General features: G+C 36.8%; 1 protein-coding gene across 3 annotated transcripts; it reads right to left on the reverse strand.

Annotated features, from left to right (window-relative positions):
• Nucleotides 1-3,065: 3,065 nt before the first annotated feature.
• On the reverse strand, nucleotides 3,066-24,586 carry CLK4 (CDC like kinase 4). 3 transcript variants are annotated; one of them, XM_043986324.1, is made up of 13 exons: nucleotides 24,430-24,586; nucleotides 20,132-20,292; nucleotides 17,529-17,748; nucleotides 16,279-16,369; nucleotides 15,813-15,879; nucleotides 14,345-14,461; nucleotides 14,073-14,239; nucleotides 13,892-13,986; nucleotides 13,676-13,805; nucleotides 12,446-12,528; nucleotides 9,089-9,168; nucleotides 5,507-5,597; nucleotides 3,066-5,425 (listed from the first exon to the last, which is right to left on the reverse strand). In XM_043986324.1, the coding sequence occupies exons 2-13, from the start codon at nucleotides 20,290-20,292 to the stop codon at nucleotides 5,285-5,287; spliced, it is 1,443 nt and encodes a 480-aa protein (XP_043842259.1). In that variant the 5' UTR covers nucleotides 24,430-24,586; the 3' UTR covers nucleotides 3,066-5,284. The 3 variants fall into 3 exon arrangements, with proteins under 3 accessions (XP_043842259.1, XP_043842260.1, XP_043842261.1); XM_043986325.1 differs by lacking the exons at nucleotides 16,279-16,369; nucleotides 17,529-17,748; XM_043986326.1 differs by lacking the exons at nucleotides 16,279-16,369; nucleotides 20,132-20,292; nucleotides 24,430-24,586 and having other exon boundaries at nucleotides 17,529-17,665.
• Nucleotides 24,587-25,681: the final 1,095 nt, after the last annotated feature.

Raw genomic sequence — 25,681 nt, forward strand, 5'->3', positions numbered from 1 at the left:
TGCATAAATATTATGGATCTCATAAGTAAATGCTTTTGCTAAATGCTATGGAAAAATTTAATACAAATATTTTCCTACAATCTTTTTAAGAGGAAGCATTGTTTTGTTTCTATTGATTTGATAATTTTAACTATCACATCCTTCAATTTATCCCAAATTCAATTATGGGGTGGGAGAAGAGTAATAAAAAAAATCAATAGGAACTCTAATACTAAATTGAAAAATAAATTCAATAGCAAATACATTATCAAGCTACAGTCAGTGAGTAATTTTGCAAACATAAGGAAACAATACATTCAAGTTTACAAAGCATTGCCAATAATGAATTTTCATTAAAAACCTAGGCTGTCATTCTGTATTCCATGTGTCTTAAACAGGTTCATCTTTAAATGCTTGATTTTTTAATACTGTTTCTGGTTGCTAATAACTATACTTTAATTTATGGTCTTCTATAATCAAGGCTTATAATGGAAACAGCCCTCAAATCATCTACTTGTGGATATATGCAATGTTTTCAGATGAGATGAGTTCCCCAATGATTTTCCTCACATGACCACTAAGATTTTTTTCTTTTGAGACTTGGTCCCAGAAGTCTACTCAGTTTTTTCTATGCATCTCTACTACTCCCACTGAAAATGTCTCAATTTGTATGATTTTTTTAAAAAGAAAAACTTTTGCTAAAGAAAACTTGGAAATTTTCTTGAGACCGATCTTCACACCTCCCTAGCTCCAAATTACTAAGGTTTACAATAATTAGTTAACAGAGATACCTTAAACAAGATGCTTGACAAAGCTAACAGGTCTATTGATAGGACTGATGACTGTTCATGAATAAAGCAAATTTTAAGTATGAAAAAAGTAAATTGCAATTAATTGGCATGTTTTGCTAAAAGGGGAGGGAAATCAAGCTCATCTGTACTCAGAATCAGGAAGGAAACAAAAAGAACTAAAGAGCCAAAATAATCCTTATAGTCTACTAAAACCCACATAAAATGCCTTTCAGTCTATTTGTTTTTCCTTTACATATGTTGTTTCCCAGTCTATAGCAAATTAGAAACAGCTAATTGGAGCCATGGGAGAAAGAGGTCAGGTCTGAGAGTAATGTATGGTGGTTAGAGGCACACACAGCAAAAAGTGACATCTGACAGTAAGGAGGCAGAAAAACTACAGAAAGCAAACATTAAAACAGCTTATGATGGGGGCAGGTAGGTGGCGCAGTGGATAAAGCATCAGCCCTGGATTTAGGAGGACCTGAGTTCAAATCCAGCCTCAGACACTTGACACTTAACTAGCTGTGTGACCCTGGACAAGTTACTTAATCCTCATTGCCCCCCCCCCAAATAATAATAATTAAAAAAAAAACAATAAAAACAGCTTATCGGGCTAGCAGGAACACTATGGGAGTCTCCTTTCTGCTGTACAAGTGTAAGAACAAATTGGGTAATCATGGTGTGTTGAATATTTCTTATAGGCTAAATCTTACCATTATTCCTTAAGACCCTTCTGACTCATTCTATTATTTATGAAAAAGATGACTTCTCTCTGCTGAGTTTAAAAGTACCCATATAAAATTAAGAAAACTTCAAATCTCATATTTGTAAATGGTAAAATTCTTAATTAAATTGACCTGAAAAAATTCAAACAAAACCCCAACATCTACATATGGTCTTTAATTCAATTCATTGTACTTAAATATTACTCCATGCAAGTGCTGTTAATTACATCTGAAATAACTAGGCCCACAGGGCTTTAACTTCAATGTTCGAAGGTTTGTGGGTTTCAAGTTAGACCATGATTCTTAAACCTAGTTTTCAGCCCTTTAATTATCTATGATTTTTTCCATAATTGCAACATTTAAAACCAAACAAAAAACCCAGGAGAGGGAATGTTAGGAAAACAAATAAAAATATTTATACAGTAGACATTATTTTGACTGGTCAAAACTGAACAAGTTTCTATAGAAAATTTATTTCTCTTTCCCAATATGAATGACATTATAAGAAAGAGCCCTATTTTGAATTTAGATTAAAAAAATTCAGTTCTCAGTATCGTAACTTCATTTACTATACCAACAAAAGAATGTTTATTTCCTCAAGAATAGAATGGCATTTTATAAAATGGTAAACTGTAGATGGATGATCAAATTTACCACTATTGGTGTGCAAGTATATCATGCACTGACTGAGAGAAAATAAAAACAGAAAAGGGGAATTGGCAAATGAGGAATTGCTTTAAAATTTCAAGACCATTTTTAAAAAGGAAGCGACTCAAATTGCTGTCTATATATTATCCAGGTTTCCTGACTTCTGGCTCAGATCACTTTTAAACTATGCTACCTACTATAAAAATAGACTAAAAACATATTAATACAAAGGCTGTGAAATCCTAGTATTAACTTTTTGGTTAAAATCATCTCTGATGTCCTCATAATTAAAAGAATAAAAATTCAATTACTGCTTGAGTACTTAAGCCTATCTGCCTGAAAGTTAAGGGTAGAACAATAATCAGAATGCTAAAAATTTTTCCCTTACCCCAATACTCAGTAAATGAAGAAAAATTATAGATCCCAGTATCCCCATAGAACTATTGTTGAATATTCAAATGAGGCATTACCAGTCTAGAAAACACCCTCCCTATAACCACCTGATGAAGCAAGTGTTACAAGTATTATCCCTGCTTTTTTAGGAGAAAATGAGGCTCCAAGGAGTAAGTCGTAAAACTAATAAATGGCAGACCATGGACTTAAACCCAGGTTTCATGACCCCCTACCTCCACTGTTCTTTCTCCTACACCACATTACCTTGGCATACCCAAGTCAATGTAGTCAATTTTCGTTTTATTATTGGTGGGTTTTTTTTTTTGGGTGGGGCAATGAGGGTTAAGTGACTGCCCCAGGGTCACACAGGCTAGTGTCAAGTGTCTGAGACCAGGTTTGAACTCAGATCCTCTTAAATCCAAAGCCAGTGCTTTATCCACTGCGCCACACCTAGCTGCCCCAATAGTTTTCGGCTTATTTTATTTTATTTTATTTGATGGGGCAATGAGGGTTAAGTGACTTGCCCGGGGTCACACAGCTAGTTAGTGTCAAGTGTTTTGAGGCCAAATTTGAACCCAGTTCCTCCTGAATCCAGGGCTGGTACTTTATCTACTGCACCACCTAGCTGCCACCAATGCAGTCAATTTTCAATTAGCTATTCCAATTGTAGGGATAGGTGTTTCAACTCCAGTTTTATATTTGACAGTTTCTTCAATAACTTTGGAGAAATTTAATTTTTCACTAACTTTGGTATGCTTCCAGAAGATAATTATAACTTGTTTGATTTGTGTCTCAATTTGCATCTTGAAACAAAAAAGCAGCTAATATATTCTCCTATGAAGAAATTCTGCAATTTTAATAAATTTAATGAATTCTAGTTTGTGGATAGGTGTTAAAGTCTATATTTCACAGAATTCCTACTTTAGGAATAAGGATGAAATCCAGATAAAAACAACCTGCTTATTCTAGCCAATATTTTTATTTCCCACCTCCCCAAACACACACTAATAACTTTTTCCTAGGACTGTTAAAGGAGAGTAAAAACTAATCACTTAGTTTCAAAAACTGAGATAGGCAGAAAAAAGGAAAAAGCCTTGATTGATAATTAAATTTTTTTTGTAAGAAACATTTTTATAGAACAGCCAAATTCTGTTTGGCAGTTTGGTGCAGTTTATAGAAGCAGTAAGCTGCTTTACTTTTTTTTTTAAAAGTGGTTAGATTTTAATAAATATACAAGAGTTGCAATATTGGAAAATAAAATTATCCAGCTATTACTATTTCTTACAGTTCTAAAAAACTTCACATAGCATACACCTAAAGTTTATTGGAAATATATAAGCAGGTATGAAAAAAAAATTCAGTTTTAACGTCAATATATAACTTCCATAATTTAGCAAAGCATCTGAGCAAAACAAAACAAAAAAAGCCTCATTTCCAAAAGGGCAACCGATTATGAAATTTTTTATGAATGCTATGCTAAAATAAATTCCTATCTGGTAGATGGAATAATTTTAATAGAATAGATCTGATCAACGAAGGATATTCAATTGATTAAGATTTTAGTGGCTCTTAAACATATTGAAGTTATATCTTTAACAAGAGTATCTACCAATCCTTTAAGCTCTGATTTTTACTGGGGTGCTTTAGTATCTTGTTAAACAAGTTTTCTAATTAGGCCTTTTAATTATCAGAAATTTTTAGTATACCTTATTAATATTAGCTGCTTAATAATACTGTGGGTCAACAATAAACTCCTGAGGTATTTGTGGTCTTTCATTTTATACACATGAAGATAGACAGAAGTGAAAATATCAAGACTACAAAGGAATCAAGACTAAACTTCCTTAATTGGGTACCAGAGTCCCCATCCCTGTGCATTATACCTTACATACGATAATTTCTAATGGAAATTCTTTCCCTGTTGGCACAAGTCTGTTTCAATGTTTTAATCATTAAAATTTCTTCTGGAAGCCCAACTAAAAAGTGCTAAAATTACCTGCATTTTCTTTCACCTCCACTTATGCACCCTAATAAGGAGGTAATTAATAAATTACCACATTATACAGATAGGGCATATATTTACATATTCCCCTTAAAATGAATACTGAACAAACTGGAAGCCTTTTCTACTGCCTGCAGAATTTCACCATGGCCAATGTTATCTTTCACTAGATACAAAAATTACAATTTAATAAAATGTCAACTGTAAACATGTCCTATTGATACAAAGGAAAATATTCCCTAAGAATCAGAAACCATTGGCATATTAGATTGCAAAAATCTGCTTAGCTACATCAAAGCAATACTTATCTGCTTAACAATTATAGGAAGTTTTAAAGGCTTAAAAAAAAGTTCACATTCCAAATTTTTGGTAAAGAATATTCATTTTAAAAATAAAGTAGTCAAGGTCACCCTTTGCTCAGAAAGATCACCTCAAAGAGTCACCCTCCATTTACAAAGAAAACTAGATCAAACATTTACACTGGACAAACGTTACCATGCCAAAGACCTCTAAAAATGTAACTAATTTTTTAAAAAATGAAAATTAACTTTAATTTTTTACATTAACATTCATTATCAAGACCATACTTGCTTATATGGCATTGATACAAAACATACAGTATTTACATACTTAACTGTACAAAATAATTTAATGTTTACAAAAATATTAGAATGTTTAGTTGACTGACACAGTCTTATGTAATCTCCTCTAGAGAAGTTATATAGTAAGACCACCGATTGTACATTTCATTTCTTTTTTAATAAATCAAAGAAAGGATGTTGTAATGCTTCATCCAAGGTAATTCTTTTAGCTGGATCATACTCTAACATCCTTCGAACCAGGTCAAATAGATTTTCATGTTCTGCATCATGACAAAGCATGAATTCCTGAAAGAAAAAAAAAAGTTTTTAGAAGAGGGATGGGCTTAAGGATTCAAATACTGAAAAATGTATCTCTATTTACTTTACCTTTAATGGTTTGCAACGTCTCCTAACATATCTACCAGCAGAACTATGCTCATCCCAATCCAACTGATTGTGGTGAAAATACTTGCGTTTTCTAAAAGAAAAAGTTCAGATTTTTACCAAAAGCAATTTATGGATCATAAAAAACCATAACAATTTTCATTAAACATTCTGATAGCTATGCAGGAAAATACCTTTATAAAAAGCTCATTTCAGTTCACTACACCTTTGTACTACAAGTAAACCTAATTTTAAGTTTTAACTTGGGTAATGTGGATATGAATACACACACACACACCCCTATATACATACCCTTCTAAGATGTGATTACAATCCGGCACAAAAGATTAAGTGCCTGCAATCTCTGGACCAAAGACTTTAGGTCTGGACCATAAAGTATCCACTGTATGGTAAATTCAAGCACTGTAGTTCCCCATCAGCCATTCCTGTGCTTCTAAAAAGCTTTTTAGTACCACCACCTACCCTTTCTTTCAGGTCAAAGAATAACAAGGTAAACCTGCTATTCACTAAGACTATAATATCTGCACCTTTGATTCTATTTCTTCTTTAGGACAAGAACCTTACTTTAAGAATCACCAGCAATACCACAACCACCCGGACCCACCAGGCATCTTCAATCCACCAAAGATCATTCCTATCAGCCTGCAAATATACTTAAGTCTCTCAAATTCTAAAATATCATTCTTCATTTTTTTTTGCCACCTATACCATGCCTCCCCTTCCCTTAAGTTCTCATCATCTCAAAGACTGTGTATACCTGATGCCTCCGACTTCCTTATTACCTACTCATTCAAACCACAGAAGTCTAGTTTTTGCTTTCTTCACTCTACTGAACTTTTCTCAAAGAGCATTCTTAGTCACTAAATCACAGAATAGTCAGAAAGAACCTTTTGAGGATGAAGAACTAAAGTTAAAAAAAGTTAAGTGAATTCCAGTTGCCTTTTCCCTACCGCAGTCCTCATCTTCCTTAATATCTCTACAGCATTTTTCCCAATTTTTTTTTTAAATTCCAAATTCTCTCCCTCCCACTCCTCCACTTATTGAGAATGTAAGAGAAACAAAGCCCACTATGAATATGTATAGTCATACAAAATAAATTCCCACATTAGCTATGGTCCCAGTACCCTACCTCACCTTACAAAAGAACATATGCTTCCATCTGAACTCAAATCCATTAGCTCTCTATGTGGAATTTAGTAATATGTTTCATCATGAGTCCTTTGGAATTGTAGGTGGTCATTGTGTTGATCAGAGTTGCTAAGTCTTTCAGAGTTGACTGTCCGTACAATACCATTATTATATAACTTGTTCTGGTTCTGCTCACTTCATTCCAACTTTGCTGCATTTAACACTGTTGGGCATTTACCCATCTCTCTTTGTATGAGTTCTCCTCTCTTGGCTTCAGGCATCACTTTTCCCTAGTTCTCCTAACCACTCCTATTTCATCTTCTTCCCAATTAAAATGAATATTCTTGGCCCTCTTCTCTACATATATTTTCTCCCTAGTAAATTTCACCCACTGCCCTAAATTCAGTCTCTGTGTAGGTAACTCCCAACACTAGACCTTCAGTCCTGATGTCTTCTTAGTTCCAGACCCAGATATCTTCCCATAGGACATTTTACCTACCTATTCCAAAATACCTCAAGCTAAACATTCCCTAAGTGACAAGGCTGAAAAGGTAGGGTGGCACCTTAATGGAGAACCTTAAATATCTAGCAAAGGAGTTTGAACTTTACTATGTAGACAATGAGGATTTTCTAAGCAGGAATGACATGAAAGTTGCATATGTTAGTTTGGTCTGGCAGTGGTATAATGGGAGATATGAAGACCAGTTTGGAAGTTATTCCAATAGTCCAAGAGGGGATAATGAGAACTGCTAATAAAGAAAAGGTTCTTTATATATTAAAGGCATTTTCTCAAAAGTCTAAGTCAAAGGCCATCTCACTCCATGAAATCTTTCTTCATTACTGCTGTTAGCAATAACTTTCCCCATTTCAGATATCACATAAGCAAGCACTTTGTTTTGCAGCTAATATATTTTTGTATAAATGGTATATATTTGTGTGAGTATTATATCCCCCAAATTTGAGTGTGAGGCAGGGACCAAGTCTTTAAACTTTTATCTCCCCCAATACTTAGCACAGTGCTTGGAATGCAGTAGTCAATCATAAATGTTTAAGTGAATTTAACATACCCATCTTTTGTGTGCCATCTGCACTATTTTGTTATTGATAACAGCTTTCTTGCCCTATAGCACAATCTACACAGAAACAATTATTTCCTTTCTTACTACTCAGTTGTCCCCCCCCCCCCCCCCCCCCCCGTGGCTATGTTTTCCACAGATATTTCTCCAACTTCCTCAGCCTCCTGCTTTTGCAATCACACAACTCCATCCAAGAAAACAAAAATGGCAAAAAGTTACGTATTTTGAATATATACTTTTCCTTAATTCACTTTGCTTCAGATAAAAACATAAAAAGAACGTGTTGTGTACCATTTTTCAAATAACCAATGAAATTTTCAGAATACAGCTGTAAAAAATGAGTCTGTTGCTTATCACATATTTAGTAACCCAATGCTCTGAGGTATAGGTCTGACCATTTAAAATAATCTGAAGTATTTGAGATTAGTAAATTAAGTTCTATCAAAATCCAAGTTACTTCTAAGTTCCATGAAATCTAGCATAAACATCCAAAATTTTTAGTCTACATTATCATTTAAAAATATTCCCCATAAGAAACAGGCCTGGGTCTTCAAACCCTCTAGACTAATTATTTCTCTACAAGAGCCTAAATAGGAAAGTAGCTACAAAAAGTACTTAAAGAAAGCACACTCCCCACTCCACTCACTACACCTAAAGGGGGAAAAACAAAAGATTTCTTGAGAATCTGAAACCAAACACCTGCCTGAGCTACTTTCAAACCAATTGCTCTAGTGGTCAAGAATTGCTAAAGGTACCCATGTCTCTATTTCTAAATAAAAGTCTTATTGCTCCAATATTCTATTATTTAAATAAAAAACCATGGGGTCATAAAAGCCTATGACAGCACAACACACGCTCTAGCAGGTCCTACATCAGGATGGAGAAGTTTTCTGACAGGTCAGGCAATAAACCATACATCTCCTAGTCTCGATAATTAGAATGAAACATCACCAGGTTTGCCCAGGGAAAGTGACTAATTTTCAGTCACAGCAATTTTCAAAAAGTAACACTGGAAAGAGGTCCTATGCCAGTAACAAAGTTCATCAGGAACAAAGAAGCAAAGCAGGGTATTTCTACCTGGGGCCATTACTTTCCTTGGAATGGAGCAGAGAATGCTTTTAAGTCAAATGGGCCTGTTTGCTTGCCATTCTCCATGGGATGACATTCTATTTCCCACTCCTGTGCCTTTGTAGGCACACTGTGACCCTCGCCCCTCTCCAATGCTTGGCACTACAGGCCAATACTAAAAAGGGCCTTCAATCTGATACTAAATCCTACTCTTAGCAAAACTGAGTCTCAACTCTAAATCTACTCCCACTTTATGTACCCATCAAGGCTGCTGGTCTTGAATCATACTCACCTTGTTTTCTGGATCATGTGTGTTGGTATAGGTCCTAATATCCGTTCCATCATTGCTAAGTGTTCTTTACTATCATGTGTCTATAAAAAAAGGAAAGCCAAAAATCAAAATCAAAATGATCTTACCTTGCTGTATATTTACATTAAAATAGCCATCACCAAATCTACAGAATATTTTGAAAATATCAAATGTTAGATAAAGGGCTGAGTTAGCTGGAAATAAAAAATTTCAAAATTGTGCAGTTCATTTCCATGAGCCACATTGTTTGGTCCATACCACCTCTCACCCCCCAAAAAGGGTCATGACTCTCTCTTAGGATTTAGTACTTCTGAAGTAGAGAATTGAGGTTTAGGGGCAATGGAAGGTACAGACTTTTTTTTTAAAGGAATAAGTTTAATGTAGATATTGAAACTACTTGGAAGTCTTATCAGTCTATAGCCTGAACTGAAAATTAATCTCTACAGGATTTCTTCATTAAAGTCCTTGTACTATCCTCTACCTTTTTTTAGCTGTAATGCCACTGACTGGGTGAAATCTGTGGATAACTCAATGCAAAATATTTGAAAAACAACTTAATAGTTTTGTCTTTAAAATCACTTTTGCTTGACCCTACTTCTGACAACTTGAAAACCATGGCTATTGTATTTTTAAAAACTGATTTAAGAGAATTATTAAAATTTATGTAGTTCTATAAAGTGTCCATAGAATCAGCTAGCCCTCAACGATGAAGATATTAAAACCAGTTACACTCTGTTACAAGTTAAAAACCATTCACAGCAGAATACTTCTAATCACTCACAATGCTAATGACCTGGCTTGGTTCAGGCCCTCATCACTGCTTGCCTAAACTATTGCAATAACTTCCTGATTGGTCGACCTACTTGGCCCTTCAGTCTCACCTCTCTTCAATCCATCCACCATACAGCGGTCAGATCAGTATTCCTACAATCCAGGTCTGACCATGTCACTGTACTAGCTCAAGAAACATAAAGTGGCTTCTCAATGCCTCAAGGATAAAATACAATGTCCTCTGATTGGCATTTAAAATCCCTAATATAGGGCTCCAACCTATCTTTAAAGGCTGATTACATATTACTTCCCACACACTCTTCTGTCCACCCAAAGTGGGACTTGTTCCTCATACATGACATTCCATTTCCTGCGTCTATGTATTTACATGGACTACCTGTTCCCAATGTCTAGAATCCTCTCCTCCAAAACCCTAGCTTTTCATTGCTTCTCCTTCCAAGTATCATCTCACTTGCATACTCCTTCAAGAAGGCTTTTCTAATTCTCCCAAAGTTGTTACTCTCATCTCCTGCTCCATGCCAGTCATTTTAACTTTTTACATTCTGTATTTATGTACTTCTCTGCGACTATTTTGTATTCTGCACAGTAGAATGTAAGCCTAGAAAGCAGGGATTTCCATCTTACTTTTGTATTTTTATTCCCAACAGTGAAAAGCTGTTTAATAAATATTTGTTGATTGCTGATATCACAGCTAAGAGAGTTTTGGTTAGTAAATGAATATTGCACATAAATGCACCTAATATATAGACACAATTTAGAATGATCCAACTGCTGTGCTAGTTCAATAAATATATGTGTGTGTATATATATATATGGAATATTATACATAATATATACATGAAAAATATAACATTTAAATATTATATATTATACACATATTCAACTTTTTTTTAAATTAATACCACAGTTATGTTAAATCAAGCATTAATGAAGTTACTTGGTTCAAGAATTTTTTTTTGGGGGGGGGAGAAATGGGGCAATGAGGATTAAGTGACTTGCACAAGGTCACACAGCTAGTGTAAAGTGTCTGAGGCCGAATTTGAACTCAGGTCCTCCTGAATCCAGGGCTAGTGCTTTATCCACTGTGCTACCTAGCTGCCCCTGGGGTCCAAGAATTATTTTAGTGGGTAAGATTAAAACAAAATTCAGACAAGATTTGTAACCCAAGCTAATAATCTACACTGTACAGAATACATCAAAGCTCTTTATAACCACTAAACCTAATGTTTTCATACAGGAACTATATACTGGGAGTAAAACTAACTAAATGTATAAGAAGGCATCTTATTCTAACTTTAGCTATTAAATTTAATTACTAATCCCTTAATTCTTTGGTTGTCAACAGAACAACTAAAATCATGGAAATGACCATTATTCATCCTTCAAAAATGTCTAAAACTGGTTTTAAAAAGAACCACAGGGGCAGCTAGGTGGCACAGTGGATAAAGCACTGGCCCTGGATTCAAGAGGACCTGAGTTCAAATCCATCCTCAGACACCTGACACTTACCAGCTGTGTAATCCTGGACAAGTCACTTAACCCTCACTGCCCTGCAACAACACCCCTTCCCCCCCAAAGAAAAAGAACCACAATTATCTTTCTTTGAATGTATTTGTACCTTGAATCCTCCCCTATATGATTTGCACGGCCCCTATGGAGAAGCAAGTTGGAGGAGGACCTTGTACAATAGCCAGTAAAAACTCAAAACATTAGCTACTAATGATCACCCTGCCTCCGCCTCCCCCTTCCCTTAACTGAGATTAAGTAACTTGTTCAAGGTCACTTTCACAGTCATACACAGTCAAGTGTAGACTTCAAGTCTACCAGGTTAAGGTATATGTAAATTCAGAAAAAAAATGTTTTAACTGAAAGCATATGTAAATTAAATTTTTTTCAACTTGAAACATAACACATAATTGTACAACTATTATGTATGTTATAAGAAGTAGATGGTGATCATTTTATGTGTATAAGAATAAAAAAGGCAATTTGGTCAGCTTTAAGAGTCAGGGTTTCAGTGCCGCTGCTGATACAGACCAGCATGTGATTGTGGGCAAGTCACTTAACCTCTCCATTCCCTATATCACTCTAAGATTATAAAGGATTGATGAACTGACAATTTGCATTGGTAGATGAGTTCCCTTTATAGAGAAAACCAGAGGTCTTCCTTCCTTTCCCCAAAGGATCATGCATATGAACTATATGAAATTACTAACTACTAATCCAATATGTAATGGACTTACCTCATAGTTGTGTTGTGGGATGAAATGAGTGTGTTCAAAGAGTGCTTTAAATTATCAGCTATTATTTAAAAAAAAAAAAAAGTAAGGGGCAGCTAGGTGGCACAGTGGATAGAGCACCGGCCCTGGATTCAGGAGGACCTGAGCTCAAATCTGACCTCAGACACTTAACACTTACTACCTGTGTGACTCTGGGCAAGTCACTTAACCCCAATTGCCTCACCCCACCCCCAAAAATCAGCTATTATGATTTTTACCTTTGTCATACTGATTTTAATAAATTATATTCTCAGTATTAGGTACTTACTTGAAATACTGTGAAACCAAGATAATATTCAATAAGAATGCAGCCAATGCTCCAAACATCACACGGCTGAGACCATCCCAGTGCTAGTGTAAAAAAGAAAAAGTTACTTATCTTTTAAACATTGTTTCCAACACCAACATTTACTATCTAGGTTCCTCTGTTGCGTAATTAAATGTATATATGTGTGTATATATGTATTGATTCATTAACAATTATCACTGTCAGTGACAATTCCAATAGAATCACAACCATTACAAGATAATGAAATTTAGCTCACTGTACAACTTGTTTTGATCCTAAAAAGGGGGGGGGGGAGGGAGAAGGAAGCTGCTTCTTTTAAAAATAAAGATTTTAAATGCAAATTTAAATGACTATCAACAACATGAATATGTTTATGAAGAAATAAGATCAATTATTATAGAAGTTAAAAGATATGGCTTAGAAAGGTCAAAATTTCAGAGCTAGAAAGGACCTTAAGACATCATTTAGTTTAACTTTTCTCAATTTGCAGAGGATGATGAAGCATACATAAAATGGCTGAGTGACTAGACCAGTTATAGTGAGTTAGAACCAGAGCTACAGTTTCTTAACAGCCAGCTGAGTACTCTTTCTACTACCCCTTGAAAGCAGACATACTGCAAAAGATTATTCAGGAAAAAAAGTAGTTCTGACAGAAGAGCAAAGGCAAATATGAAACTGGGGAAACAAAATGTGAAAAGGGTGACTTCATATAAATCATGAATTCCCAACTTTTTTTTTTTTAAACACTACCTAAAGGGGTAAGAAAAGAAAAAAAGAATGGATGGCATGGGCTGACACTCTGTAATCAATGAAATCAAGATTCATGATTTACCAAAGGAGGAGCTTTAATACAACCAGCAAAGGATCTTATGAAAGTGGCAACCTTATGTTCCAGTAATGTTACAGAAAGTAATACTTGTAAACACCAGGATTTTCTGACGTTATTACCTGTTAATATCACTCACTGTCCAAAAAGAGTACAATTTTAATGAGCCCATATACCAGATTTACATACATTCTTGAAATATAAACATCTGCTATTTATACTGTTACAGATATCATACTTTAATTCACAACCACCCTAAAGTACATGCATATACCAAATGTCAACATATACAGTATATACAAATACTTAAGGATTTTCCTTAGAGCTACATGTAACAAAACTTTTCAACTATAATGAAATTAAGAACCCCAACGTCTACTAACCTAAAATGACTTCTGGAGCTCTGTAGTGTCGTGTAGATACTAAAGTGCTATGATGTTCATCATCGTATGTCGCACTTCCAAAGTCAACAACTTTGATATCTGTATTTTTCAGTGTACGTTCATCACGTTTCTGAAAGAGACTACAAGTTAACTGTACATGAAAGATGTTAAGATGAGTTAAAGACATCACACCATATTTACAACAAACCAACATACCATTTTAGAGTTGTACTTGACTACATAGTCAGACTTAACAAACAAAATATTTTCAGGTTTCAGATCTGTATGGGTTAACTTATTATGATGCAAAACTACAAGAAAACAGAAAGGTGTTTGTTAGTTTTTATTCCTTAATTTTGTCTTCAAATTCCAGAAAATTAACATAAAACATACTTACAATTTATGGACTGGCAGATCTGATATGCCATCTGCCTGATATGGTCAAGCTGAAATGGCAAAAAACTATTTTCTTTAATAAAATCATAAGTACTGAGTCCCAGCAGTTCAAACACAATGCAAACATGACCATGATGATCAAACCATTCTAGCATTTGGACACATCGGCTGAAAATACATAACAAAAAAAAAAAGAATTTCAATTTTTAGTTTCATAGGATACACAACTTCCTACATATAGCAAGACAATTCATAGTCCTAATTCATACTTACAACACACTATTGGGATCAGTACTGTTTAAATGCTCCAATACTTGGATTTCTGAACGAGCAGCTTCCCGGTATCTACCAACATTTTTTACAATTTTCACTGCAACATGTGTATCATCCCTTAAAAACAAAAATCAAATATTTATCAAGTTCTATTAGACAAAAATGCTACAACCACAATAACATAGCTGGCACTAGCAACCCAAAGCTTTGCTTTAAAACCATGCTATTTGATAGCACAAGATATAAGGAAATGTATGTTGGCATGTTTACTGACAAAAAGAAAAGTGGAAGGTAGGTTGTTTCAAAACCTGACACATGTTCCCTACTGAAACTATTCTAAAGTTTTTCAGGATTACACACATTTTCCTAACCTATTTCTCCAATGAAATCCTACTCCAGTGGCTCATCATGGCACGGAGATCACTCATTATACCAGTAGAAGGCAAGTTTTGCCAAGCCCTGAATTAAACTGGAAAGACCCTGGGCATGAACCAAGAAACCAACTAACCAAATCTGTTGAAGCTCATCACTAGGTCGGTGGTAGAGTGACTACACTTTTTGGGGGCAAGGGGGAAAAGCATGCAGTATGTAGAACACCAAACTAGGGGTAGCAATTCACATTTCTTCTTCTTCTTTTTTTTTAAATGGGGCAATGAGGATTAAGTGACTTGTCCAGGGTCACACAGCTAGTAAGTATCAAGTGTGTGAGGCCAAATTTGAACTCAGGTCCTCCTGAATCCAGGGCTGGTGCTTTATCCACTGTGCCACCTAGCTGCCCCCATACAGCCTAGCTGCCCCCTGCAATTCACACTTAAGGAAGGAGTACTGTATACCAATAAAATCACAGGTGCTTGAGGTCTGAAGTGAAATACAATATAAATCTGTTCTCCAAAAGGCTTCTAGCTAGCTGCCTTAAGTGAGTCATATGTTGATATTTACTGCATTTCATTTTTAGCCATTTTCAGAAGTAAATACTATACTTCGATTTCCTACAATGATGTAAGGTAAAAATCAAAAAAGGAAGACTAAAAATTTATCTTGGGCAAAGTGTTTACTATCACCGTGAGCAATCTAACATAAATATCTTTTCAATGCCCTCCTCCCCCAAAACATATTTGGTCACCCAACACTTTTAACCTCCCTGCCAAATGCCAAATGGATCCAAGAACACCTCTCCTTCCTAGAATTAACGTACTAAAGACAAGGAAACACTAGTCCCCAACCTGCCAATGATCTGCATAAAGGCTTTAATTTCATAGAATTCTACCTGATTCAGTATATCTAGTCACAATCTGATCCATCCAACCAGCAAGACAATTAACAAAAAGCTTTCATTTGGCCTACTCCCCAGAAAACAAAAAAAAACAATACCTCAATTCCTACTCTCAGAAGTCAATAATTGTCCCCATTCAAAATAACATAGTCCACAGTTTTCATACGGATGTTCAAAGACAAATTAAAAACTTACATGTCACGATCAATGCACTCTACTACTTTGCCAAAAGCTCCTTCACCCAAAGTAGCAACAATTTCATCTAAAGTAAAGAAAAAAAAAAAGCTTTAAGTTTCAGAGCAACTGATTAGCAATTTATTCAAACAATAAAATGCTATCAATATAGATTATTTTCAAATGTCACTATTAATGTATAACTAAGGTCTCAGCACTCAAATAAGTTATTTTATTGTCAGCTGCTACGAAAACAATTAGATACAACTATCTTTCTTGCTCTAAGCTCAAATTCCATCATCTATTTTGAAACTTTAGAATAGGAATATTTAAATTCTACAGAAAAGAAGAAATGCAAAACAAACAAACCCACAAAAAACAAAACAAAAAAGCAATGAAGAGTTTTTTTTAGCCCCCCGCTGACATACTATTCTTAACAGATTATTCTGTCTGCAAAGTTAAAAAAGTGTTGAAAAATATTCTATACATCTTGCTCTTAGTACGTCTCCACTTTGACAGATCAGGTGACCCTCCTCATCATCCTCTATACTCCTGGATCTTTTCCTTCGGTGACTCTTCTGGAACGGCAAGTGGGCAGCACCAAGATCGTCCAGCCAATCAATATATCAGAGTGAATTCAGGGCAGAATACGCAATTCATTCAGCGGGGAGATATTCAGGCATTCAGATACGCACCAGGCCACGAACAGTTGGCAGGAGCAATTTCAAATTCAGTCCCCAGAAATTCACAGGGCACAGTTTATGTTACAGAAGAAAAACATGGCAAGGAACAGATTTTCAGATAAGATACTTAAAGTGGCAATAGAAAAAACAACACAATTGTTTCTTTAAACACTGATATAACTGAAGTCTGAAATTTAAAGAATGCAATGTCATGATTTACTAATCTTTTGCTATCAGGTTTATTTAAAAGTTTATGTGTTGAGAGGTGAGTTCTTTAGTTGTCAAAAAGTTTTAAAATGCCAAGATTTGAAAGTAGCTCTTATCAAGCAATATTTTAAAACATACATCAATAAAAGGGGAAAAATAAATGCTATTTAATTGCACGTTCAACCTAATAGATGCTGTGTTACTGAATACCACTTGGGGAAGAAAATAAATTTAAAATTGACATGTGAAATAGTGAAGATGTTTAAAAGTAGGCAACACTTTCAGATCACAAATTACACAATCAGCACCCATTTTCAGAAACTCAACAAGACTTGCTGCAGACCCTGAAGCACTGTTTTGTGGAACTATCTATCTCCACATTAATAGGTTTTAGTTATCCACCAGTGCTGTTTTTCATATTTCTTCCTGAAATTTCAGGAAAAAGATGCATGTCTTTAACTTCTGAGTTCTATGAAGGGCTTTGATTTATAGGCATGAAGGGTGCTTTACTTTATTATAATAAAATTTATGCTGATGATTACATGATAAATACAAAACCAAAATATCTTCTGGCATTAGTTGAAAATAAGTAGAAACTCAACTATACCAAACCTAAGATTTGGCCTGTTGAAAATGAACAAGTGTAGATAAATGAGTGTTAGTTAACAGGGATTACTTATGGAAATCAAAACAGAAAATTTCATTTAGGGATCCATATAATGCATAAATACAGCTGTAACATATTTTCAATTAAAAATTACACATATCATGAAGCTTTCCCAAACTCTTGTGCTCATAAAGAGCTCTTACAAGAATCTAGCCAAAATAAAAAAAAAATCAATCATACCGAATGTGATTGATGGCTTGAACAATGTCTATTACGCTTCCTTTTTGGACTACTTCTCCTGCTTCGGCCTGAAGATTTACTGCAGTGGTTGTGATAACTGCTTTCATAGTCTCTATAATGTCTATGATCATATCCTTCACAGTAGTCATTTCTGTATTCATCAACATATCTCCGCTCACGATAATCTCTCTCATTTAAGGATCTTACTTCCAAATAATGACTGAAAACACATTTAAAGTACATGCTAATCATTCTTTTGCTTTAGATACAGCAGTTCTAACATAAGTTATACCAAGAGCTTCTGGTGTCACAAAGCTACTTTGCCAAGGGAAGAACAACTAGCAAATTAATTTAAGTTTACATTTCTCCCAAACATAACTGCTAAAGAAAAGAATCTTTCTTAATTACAGCTAGACTAGTAAAAGAAAAATTTGCTTGCCTTTCACAACTACTTGTAGATCTCTTATTGTTTTCTATTTCACAGGGAAGGAACAAATTTTTAAAAATTTGGACAACTATATTACACAATCAGATCCCACGATAAAAGAAAAAAAATGGCTAAGGCAGACAAAATAGTAAACTGTTCTACAGCTAATAGTCTTTTTAAATCGTGGGATTATTTACCATTCACTAAAGAGAAAGATTAGATTTTTTTTCTATTAAGCATATAAACTAAGTTACTAAAAAACACTTAAAACTGTATAAGGCATTATCACGAAAAGCAACTACCACAAAATAACTTTTCCCTTAGTGCCGCCGTGAAAAAATTACTGGGCTGGATGTAAACTAGTCTAAATATGAAATGCTTAATTTTCTAATATGCATAACTATTATTATTCAATCTCATCCCTTTTACACATATATATAAATATGTTCAATGGAGCATGTAGGAGAACTTTGCAATCAGCAATAATTGAGAATCCCAATGGACTCTCCCACTGCTCAATGTTTTACACCAGAGACTATTTTTCATATATTAGTCATTAGTCTGATGGAGGAACTCCAAAGTTGCATTAGCACTGGAATTCAACATAATTGTTAGCATCACAAGTTAGTGTAGTATAGGGGAAAGAGAACAGAACATGGAGTTCTAAGACCTGGGTTCAATTCCTAGATTGGACACTTAATAGTGATGTGCAAGGCAGTTCATCTCATCTTCACTTTCCACATCAGCAAAATGGGGATAACACTTAAGACCAGTTGTGAGAAAAGCATTTTGTAAGCCTTCAAGGCCTATATAAATTTGAGTTATCATTACTATTTAAAAATTCTATCACAAATGAACCATATTTTGCAGCTTCTTGGAACAAGCCTAAGTACAAGCTCAATGTTCTACAAAATAAGTCGGCTTAAGAAAAAGGAACAACAAAAATCATATTGCTCTACAGTAACCCCTACTGGCTAATTTAGAATACCTCCAATTCCCCAAAGGTTCTCCCCATTCAAAGCAAAACAGAACAAAACAGATATGAAAAAAGGAAATCTCTGAAGACAGAATTAAACATCAACTCTTGAAAAATTGATATTTAATTCTTAGAGTCCATCCTCCTTAAACTGTTTAGAGAAAACCTCATTTTGGTTACCTCAGTACCCAAATTCTCTGCACCAGTAAGGATGAAATAAAATAAGTTTCAATACTATTGAAAATTTGTAAAAACCAAGATTTCTTTTTATATATATATACATATACACACACATCTGTGAAGTATATTACATGTTTTATGTGTAAATACATTTGTATATACACACATATGCATATATGTTTAATAAAAAATACTCCTAGTGAGGAATTTCCTCTATCAGTGAAGATTTAAGAGTCAAAAGAGTTGCCTGAAGGTTAAGTTACTTGCCCACCTGGGATCACAAAGCCAGTATAAATCAGAACAGGGTCTTGAATCCATGTCTTACTGATTTAGAGATCAATTATAAATACACTATAGGCCATGCCTCTGTTTTTGTTTTTTTCCTAGGTCACTGACATACATATTACCAGAGTGGCTTATTATACCTTCCATTCAACAAATGTGTGAAAGGCACCATGTAATGCACTAGAGACAAAAACAAAAACAAAACCAGTCTATGCCATCAAGCTTAGATTTCAACAGGGTAGGAAATAAAGCATGTACAGAGACAGGCATAATATAAGGTAATTTGAGGAAAAGGGCTGGAGGGATTAGGGAAGCATTCCCACAACCTTCAGTGGATGAGTTAAACCTTGAAAGAACATAAGGATCCTGATCTTTCAGCACTTCTAAACATTATGGAATTTGTTCTCTCCATTCCATTCTAACCTTTCAAAGTCCAATTCAATTTGTATCTTGTTCCATAAAACTTCTCCTTACTATTCTATCACCTTCTAGCATTTATGATCTGTATTACTCATTTAGCACTTATATACTGATTTACAATACTAGCTATCTTTTTATGCATGTTTTATTTATTTTATCTTTCTTCTTGGGATTACGCCACTTGACATGTAAGTGCCTTACACAGATCAATATAGGCTCAATAAATATTTTTGACACTGAATTAAAATGGTAAAAGCTGAAAACCTGCAATTTACATTAACAAGTGTCACAACTTTATTAATGAAAATCATTTACCAATCTGCTTCTTTAAACTGTAGATGTGGTTTACAGTGCCTGTTCTCTTGTGTACTACTGTGGGATCTCTTCTTGCGTTTGTGACTGCTACTGTAGCTTTCATGACCCCAGCTTTCTCTACCATCCCAATCAGGACAGTGAGTTCGTTTTGAATGCCGCATCTATAAACAAAATAGAGAGGGGGGAGAGGAAGGATTAAAGGTTATATTCTAGGTGTAAATGATCACACTTAATAAAAAGGAATTGTTATCACTTCAGAATGATGCTTTATTTCCACATATTATCAAATGTTACAAGGAAAACTGTATCAAACAAATGTTATCACTGGCCTCCAATAATTTATATAATGCTATTCAGCCTACAGTGATTTAATTTCATTTCCAAGGACTGATAGATTAAATAATTTAAATGATAAGGAAAAAATTATGAGGGAGTTTAAAAGTCCTCAACATCTTCTAAAGACATATGTATTAGAGATAAGACTAACCAAAGGTAAAAAGCTATTGAAGAAATCTTTCTGCAAAGAATTTTACAAAAAATATAATTTAACATACAATCACCCTCATTTTATCTGCCTTTGAGAGGTCTTATCCACATCCAACCAAATAGAGGACATATCCAATCTCCCACCATCTCTGTCAAAATGAAACATTCTACCAAGCAATTAGGTGCCAAGTCTTGTTGATTCGACTTCCACACCTCTACAAGCTGTTTCCTATTTATCAAAAGCCACCATATCCTAGTCAGGCCCTCATCACTTCTCCCCTGAACTATCACAATGGCCTATATGGTTTTCCTACCTCAAGTATTTCCCCTCTCTAATCTATTATTCTCAAAAAGATGCCAAATTGAAATTCTTAAAGCACAGGTCTGACCATGTATTTATTCACCTACTCAAGAAATTCCAATGGCCCTCTATTACCTCTATGATCAAAAGTGAAGTCCTCTAGCATTTAAGGTCCTTCACAACCTTACAAGACATCTTTCCAACTTTATATATTAATAATTCCCTCTAAAGAATTCTGCAAAACTGGCCTTTCTTGCTATTACTACTCATACAACATTTTCCACCCCTTTGGGTGCCTTTGTGTAGACTATCTCTCATGTCAGCAATGCACTCCTTCCATCACTACCACCTCTCAAAACTCAGATCAAATACTCATTTTATATGGAGCATTTTCTGATTACCCCAGCTTTTAGTGTCTGACTATCCCATTACCTTGTATTTACTTTGTATATATTTTGCATATACTTACACAGTCCTAATCCCACAGAAGGTAAACTCCTAGAAAGCAAGTACACTTTGAATTTTTGTCTCTAAAGCCTAACAAAGTGACACATAGTAAACATTAAGTAAACCCTTGTCAACTACTGTATTTGCTTCACTACTCTATCTTCCACTGAATGGAATTTCCCTACAAGTTCAGTCCTTAGGTTCAAACCAACTCTTTCTCTCCTCCACTGCAATTAATCTAGGATAGTAAAAGCCAAATATTGGAATTTTTATGGGGCTGAGCCAGTAGGCTCAGAAGCCAAAAGTCATTGGGTTGTAAATAAAAAGCTGCATAACAGGGAAAGCAAAATTTTCATTATTTACCAAAAAGAGCTAGCCCAAGCCAAGGAGCAAACCAATTCAAGGATCTGAAATTAATTTCAAACTCTTTAGAAAAAAGCATTCAATTGAGACAATTCCAATTTTGACTTAGGATCTGATCCCTACTCTGTCATTCAGAAGCTTGGTGACAGGGCAAATGTCTTCCTCTGAGTCTTACTTTCCTCATATATGAAAAGGCTAGACTAGATGATCCCTAAAGGGACCTTCCAGATCTAAATCCCATGGCTCTGATGTCTTTCTTCTCCTGTTACATTTCAAAAGTTTTTAAAAAGAACTTATAAATTATTCTACTTGTGATCATTTATATGTATGAATTAATGTTACACTATAAATGTATTTTGAGTTTTAAAAAGTCAGCTATCATTTTATTTCATAAATTAAAAATAATTTTTAAAAGACAGCTATCGTGGGGCAGCTAGGTGGTGCAATGGATAGAGCACCAGGCCTGGAGTCAGGAGTACCTGAGTTCAAATCCGGCCTCAGACACTTAACACTTACTAGCTGTGTGACCCTGGGCAAGTTACTTAACCCCAATTGCCTCACCCAAAAAAAAAAAAAAAAAAGACAGCTATCAATCATCAAAATAATCAATTTCCTTTCTCAAGGAATAGCCTACACATAGTTGACAATATTTATTTTAACTATTGGGGCTAGAAATCCTTTGTAAAATAACTTGTATATTTCTTTGCCTTCTTAAACAGTGGAAATCTGAACTATTTTCTTTATGGCTAAGGGTTGTTTATGTTGTTTCAATATACTGCAGGTCTATAGATGCTTTCTGACCACCAAAAAACTAAAACAAACAACCCAAACCTGTCTCTTTACACTGTTCACATCTTGCCTGTATCTAACTAACAGCCTTCCAACTCCCTTTTCCTTTGTTGCTTCTAATTTATTATGGGGAAGGCAGAAAACATAAAATTCTGAATACAATTGGTTATGAGTCTAAAGAGAATCTGACTCTTATAAACGTGTATGGTTTTACTGCTCAGGCTTTATTTCAAATATTCAGCCCTTTTACATCTGAAGGACTGAGACCCTCAAGTCTTTTGTCAGGACAGAGTGCTATGCTATTTTACTTTATTTAACATATTCAATTATTAAAATTTGGGAAGGTAAGTTACTCTCCAATTTTCAGACTATCAAGTAAACCTAAACTCCCTTAATGTATATAATTTCATAGATTGGAATGAATCTCTTTAGAAAGCTATATCTGTTGGATTATACAAATTTATATGCAAGAGTTTATTTCTGTTGGGCAGCAAATTGTTAAACAATACTAGATGTCTGGCCTCATCTGTATCAGCTGACTTCTAAGATGATCACAATGATTTGTTAAATATATTTGTCCCATCGCTATGGAAGTCACTGTTCCAACCCACAGTAAAGAGTGGTTCATTGTCACAGTATCATGCTCTACCTAACAATTAAAGAGTCATCATACAAATAGATCCAGGTTAATTCACCATCAACTCTGCAGAGGCAAGCTAAATTCTATTAAGTCGAAGAGACCTGAGGTGATTTTTAGGTTATAGGTGAGCTAGGTAAGGCTGAACACAGGGTATCAATTACCAACACCCCCCCAAAAAATTTAAAAGCACATCACCTACTACCTCACACACTTTCTGGAATACCAGAAATCCCCCCCCTCCACACACACACACACACACACACACACCAAAAACAACAAAAAAAAGAAAACCTCTGGTCACACTTAAAGCCTTAATTTAAAAAAAAATGCTTAAGACGTAACAAACGTGGGGAAATGGGTGACTTCAGGATCAATAGCGTCAGGCTTCCTTAATAACACGGCTCACTGGACAGCTTGCACAAAGCTGGAGCGCTTCCACCCGCAGGGGCACGCGGGCACGCGCGCACACACACACACACACACACACACACACACACACACACACACACACACACACACACCGAGGCACATACACACGGGGGTGGGGGAGGAGGGAGCTTGGGGGGGGGGGGGGGGTTACACAGCAATTTCAAGCTCGCAGGATCGCTCCGGTCCAGGGACCCCAGCAAGGGCATCTCCTCTCGCCCCGCCCCGCCCCGCCCCTCCCATTGTAAGCCCTACCAGTGCAGGCGAAGTATAGGAGCGCTACTTTTGATACTCCCCCTCCCCACTCGCCGCCCCCAGTACTCTGACCCGCGGGCTCCGACTCCCGGGTTACCTGGGGCCTTCCAACCTGGCTGCGGCCGCGCGGGAGGTGGGGGTAGGAGCGCTTGCATTATTTCTCGAGCCCTAAGACCTGGGTTCGAATCCTGACTCTGACACTCAGCACCCGTGTTCTCTCGGTCAAGTCGCATCCCTGCTAAATCTCAGTGTCCCCGTTTGTACGGCGAAGGGGCTGGAGGCTCGATGACCTCCAAGTTTCCGTGCCCTCCCGGGGTCCCGTCCGCTCCGGGGTCTCAGCGGCAGCCCCGGGACCAACCGCCGTCAACCCCGGGCCGGGTCGGCGATCACGTAGAGGGCTCGCGGCTGCACCTGTGCCCCGCCCCCGGTCCGCACTCCCCGGCAGCTCCTCAGGCCCCCGCCCGCCGCCCCTCACTCTGGCCCCGGAGCCCTCGGAGCAGCACCCGGGTCCCAGAGGTGAGGCCTGGAGCACAGGTCCACCGCCCGCCCGAGACATCCCTTCCCTGCCCTTCCGCCTGCCTGGGACGTTACCTCGGTGCAACCCAAGGGTCCTCCGGACGAGCGACACAGCGCAGCCTCCGCCTCCCCTTCCCGAGCCGCAGCTATAAGCCCTAGACAAAATGGCGGCCGCGCTGTCTCCTGGGCCCTCCAGGAAGCCGCGGACGCCTTCGCCGCCGCCCACGCCGCGCGAACGCGCCTGCGTGACAGAGCCCTCTCGTCGGGCGACGCGACGGAGCTGGGGGGCGCGCCGCGGCGGAGGCGCGCCTGGCGAGGACTACCGCAGGCGCGCCCCCGATCCAAGACGCGGGAGCGAGTCCGGGGCCTCTGGCTCCTCCTCCTGCTCTCGCTCTCTTCATTCCTCTAGTAAACACCGGGGCAGGGAAACACTTGGGGCATGGAAGATTAGCCGCAGACTCTGGCCACACCCAGGGGCGGGTCCGAGACCAGCCCCAGGTGGCCCAATAAATAACCCTCTCGGGATTCTCTTCCGGGAGTGGGGGCGGGTTATCTGTGAGATGACCAATGTGGTCAGCGGTCCCCCTTCTGTGCGCAGGCAGGTTTTTCACCCTACTCCGCAAGAGCTTCTGACGGAGGGCCGGGAGGCGGAGGATGCCTTTGCATAAAGTTGTGCCCTCGTCAGCGTCTTACCTCTGTCACCTGGACCCCCAGACCCCTTCAAGGCTGAGCTCAAGTGCCACCCCATAAGGAAAGTCTCCTCTCCTCCATCCCCTCAAAATTTGACGTTCCTTTATATTTTTGCACATTTTTAGAATTTACTTTACTAAAGTTGCTAGGATGAAAAGTTTTGAGCTGGAAGGTACCTTAGATGCCATCTAGTTCAATCCCCTCATTTTACTGATAAAGAAACTGAGGCTCGGAAAAGTTAAATGACTGCCTGTGATTACACATCTGTTGGGTGTCAGAAGTGGGATTGGAACCCACGTATGTGATGTAATGGATAAAGTGCAGGACTCGGAATCTGGATGGCCTGAGTTCAAATTCTACCTCAGATACTTACTAGCTATGTAAGCCCTGGCAAGTAACTTTTTAAAAATATGTTTGAAATGTGTTTAATGTGATTGTACATATATAACCTATATCAGATTGCTTTCTGTCTTGGGGAAGGAAGGAAGGGAGAAAAATTTGAAACTTGAAATCTTATAAAAACAAATGTTGAAAACTATCTTCACAAGAACTGGAAAATAATAAAATACTTGCATGATTAAAAAAAATGTTTGCCTCAGTTTCCCCATTTGTAAAGTGGGGGTGACAATAGCACCTA

Source organism: Dromiciops gliroides, chromosome 2, assembly GCF_019393635.1.
Source record: "Dromiciops gliroides isolate mDroGli1 chromosome 2, mDroGli1.pri, whole genome shotgun sequence".
Taxonomy (NCBI): domain Eukaryota; kingdom Metazoa; phylum Chordata; class Mammalia; order Microbiotheria; family Microbiotheriidae; genus Dromiciops; species Dromiciops gliroides.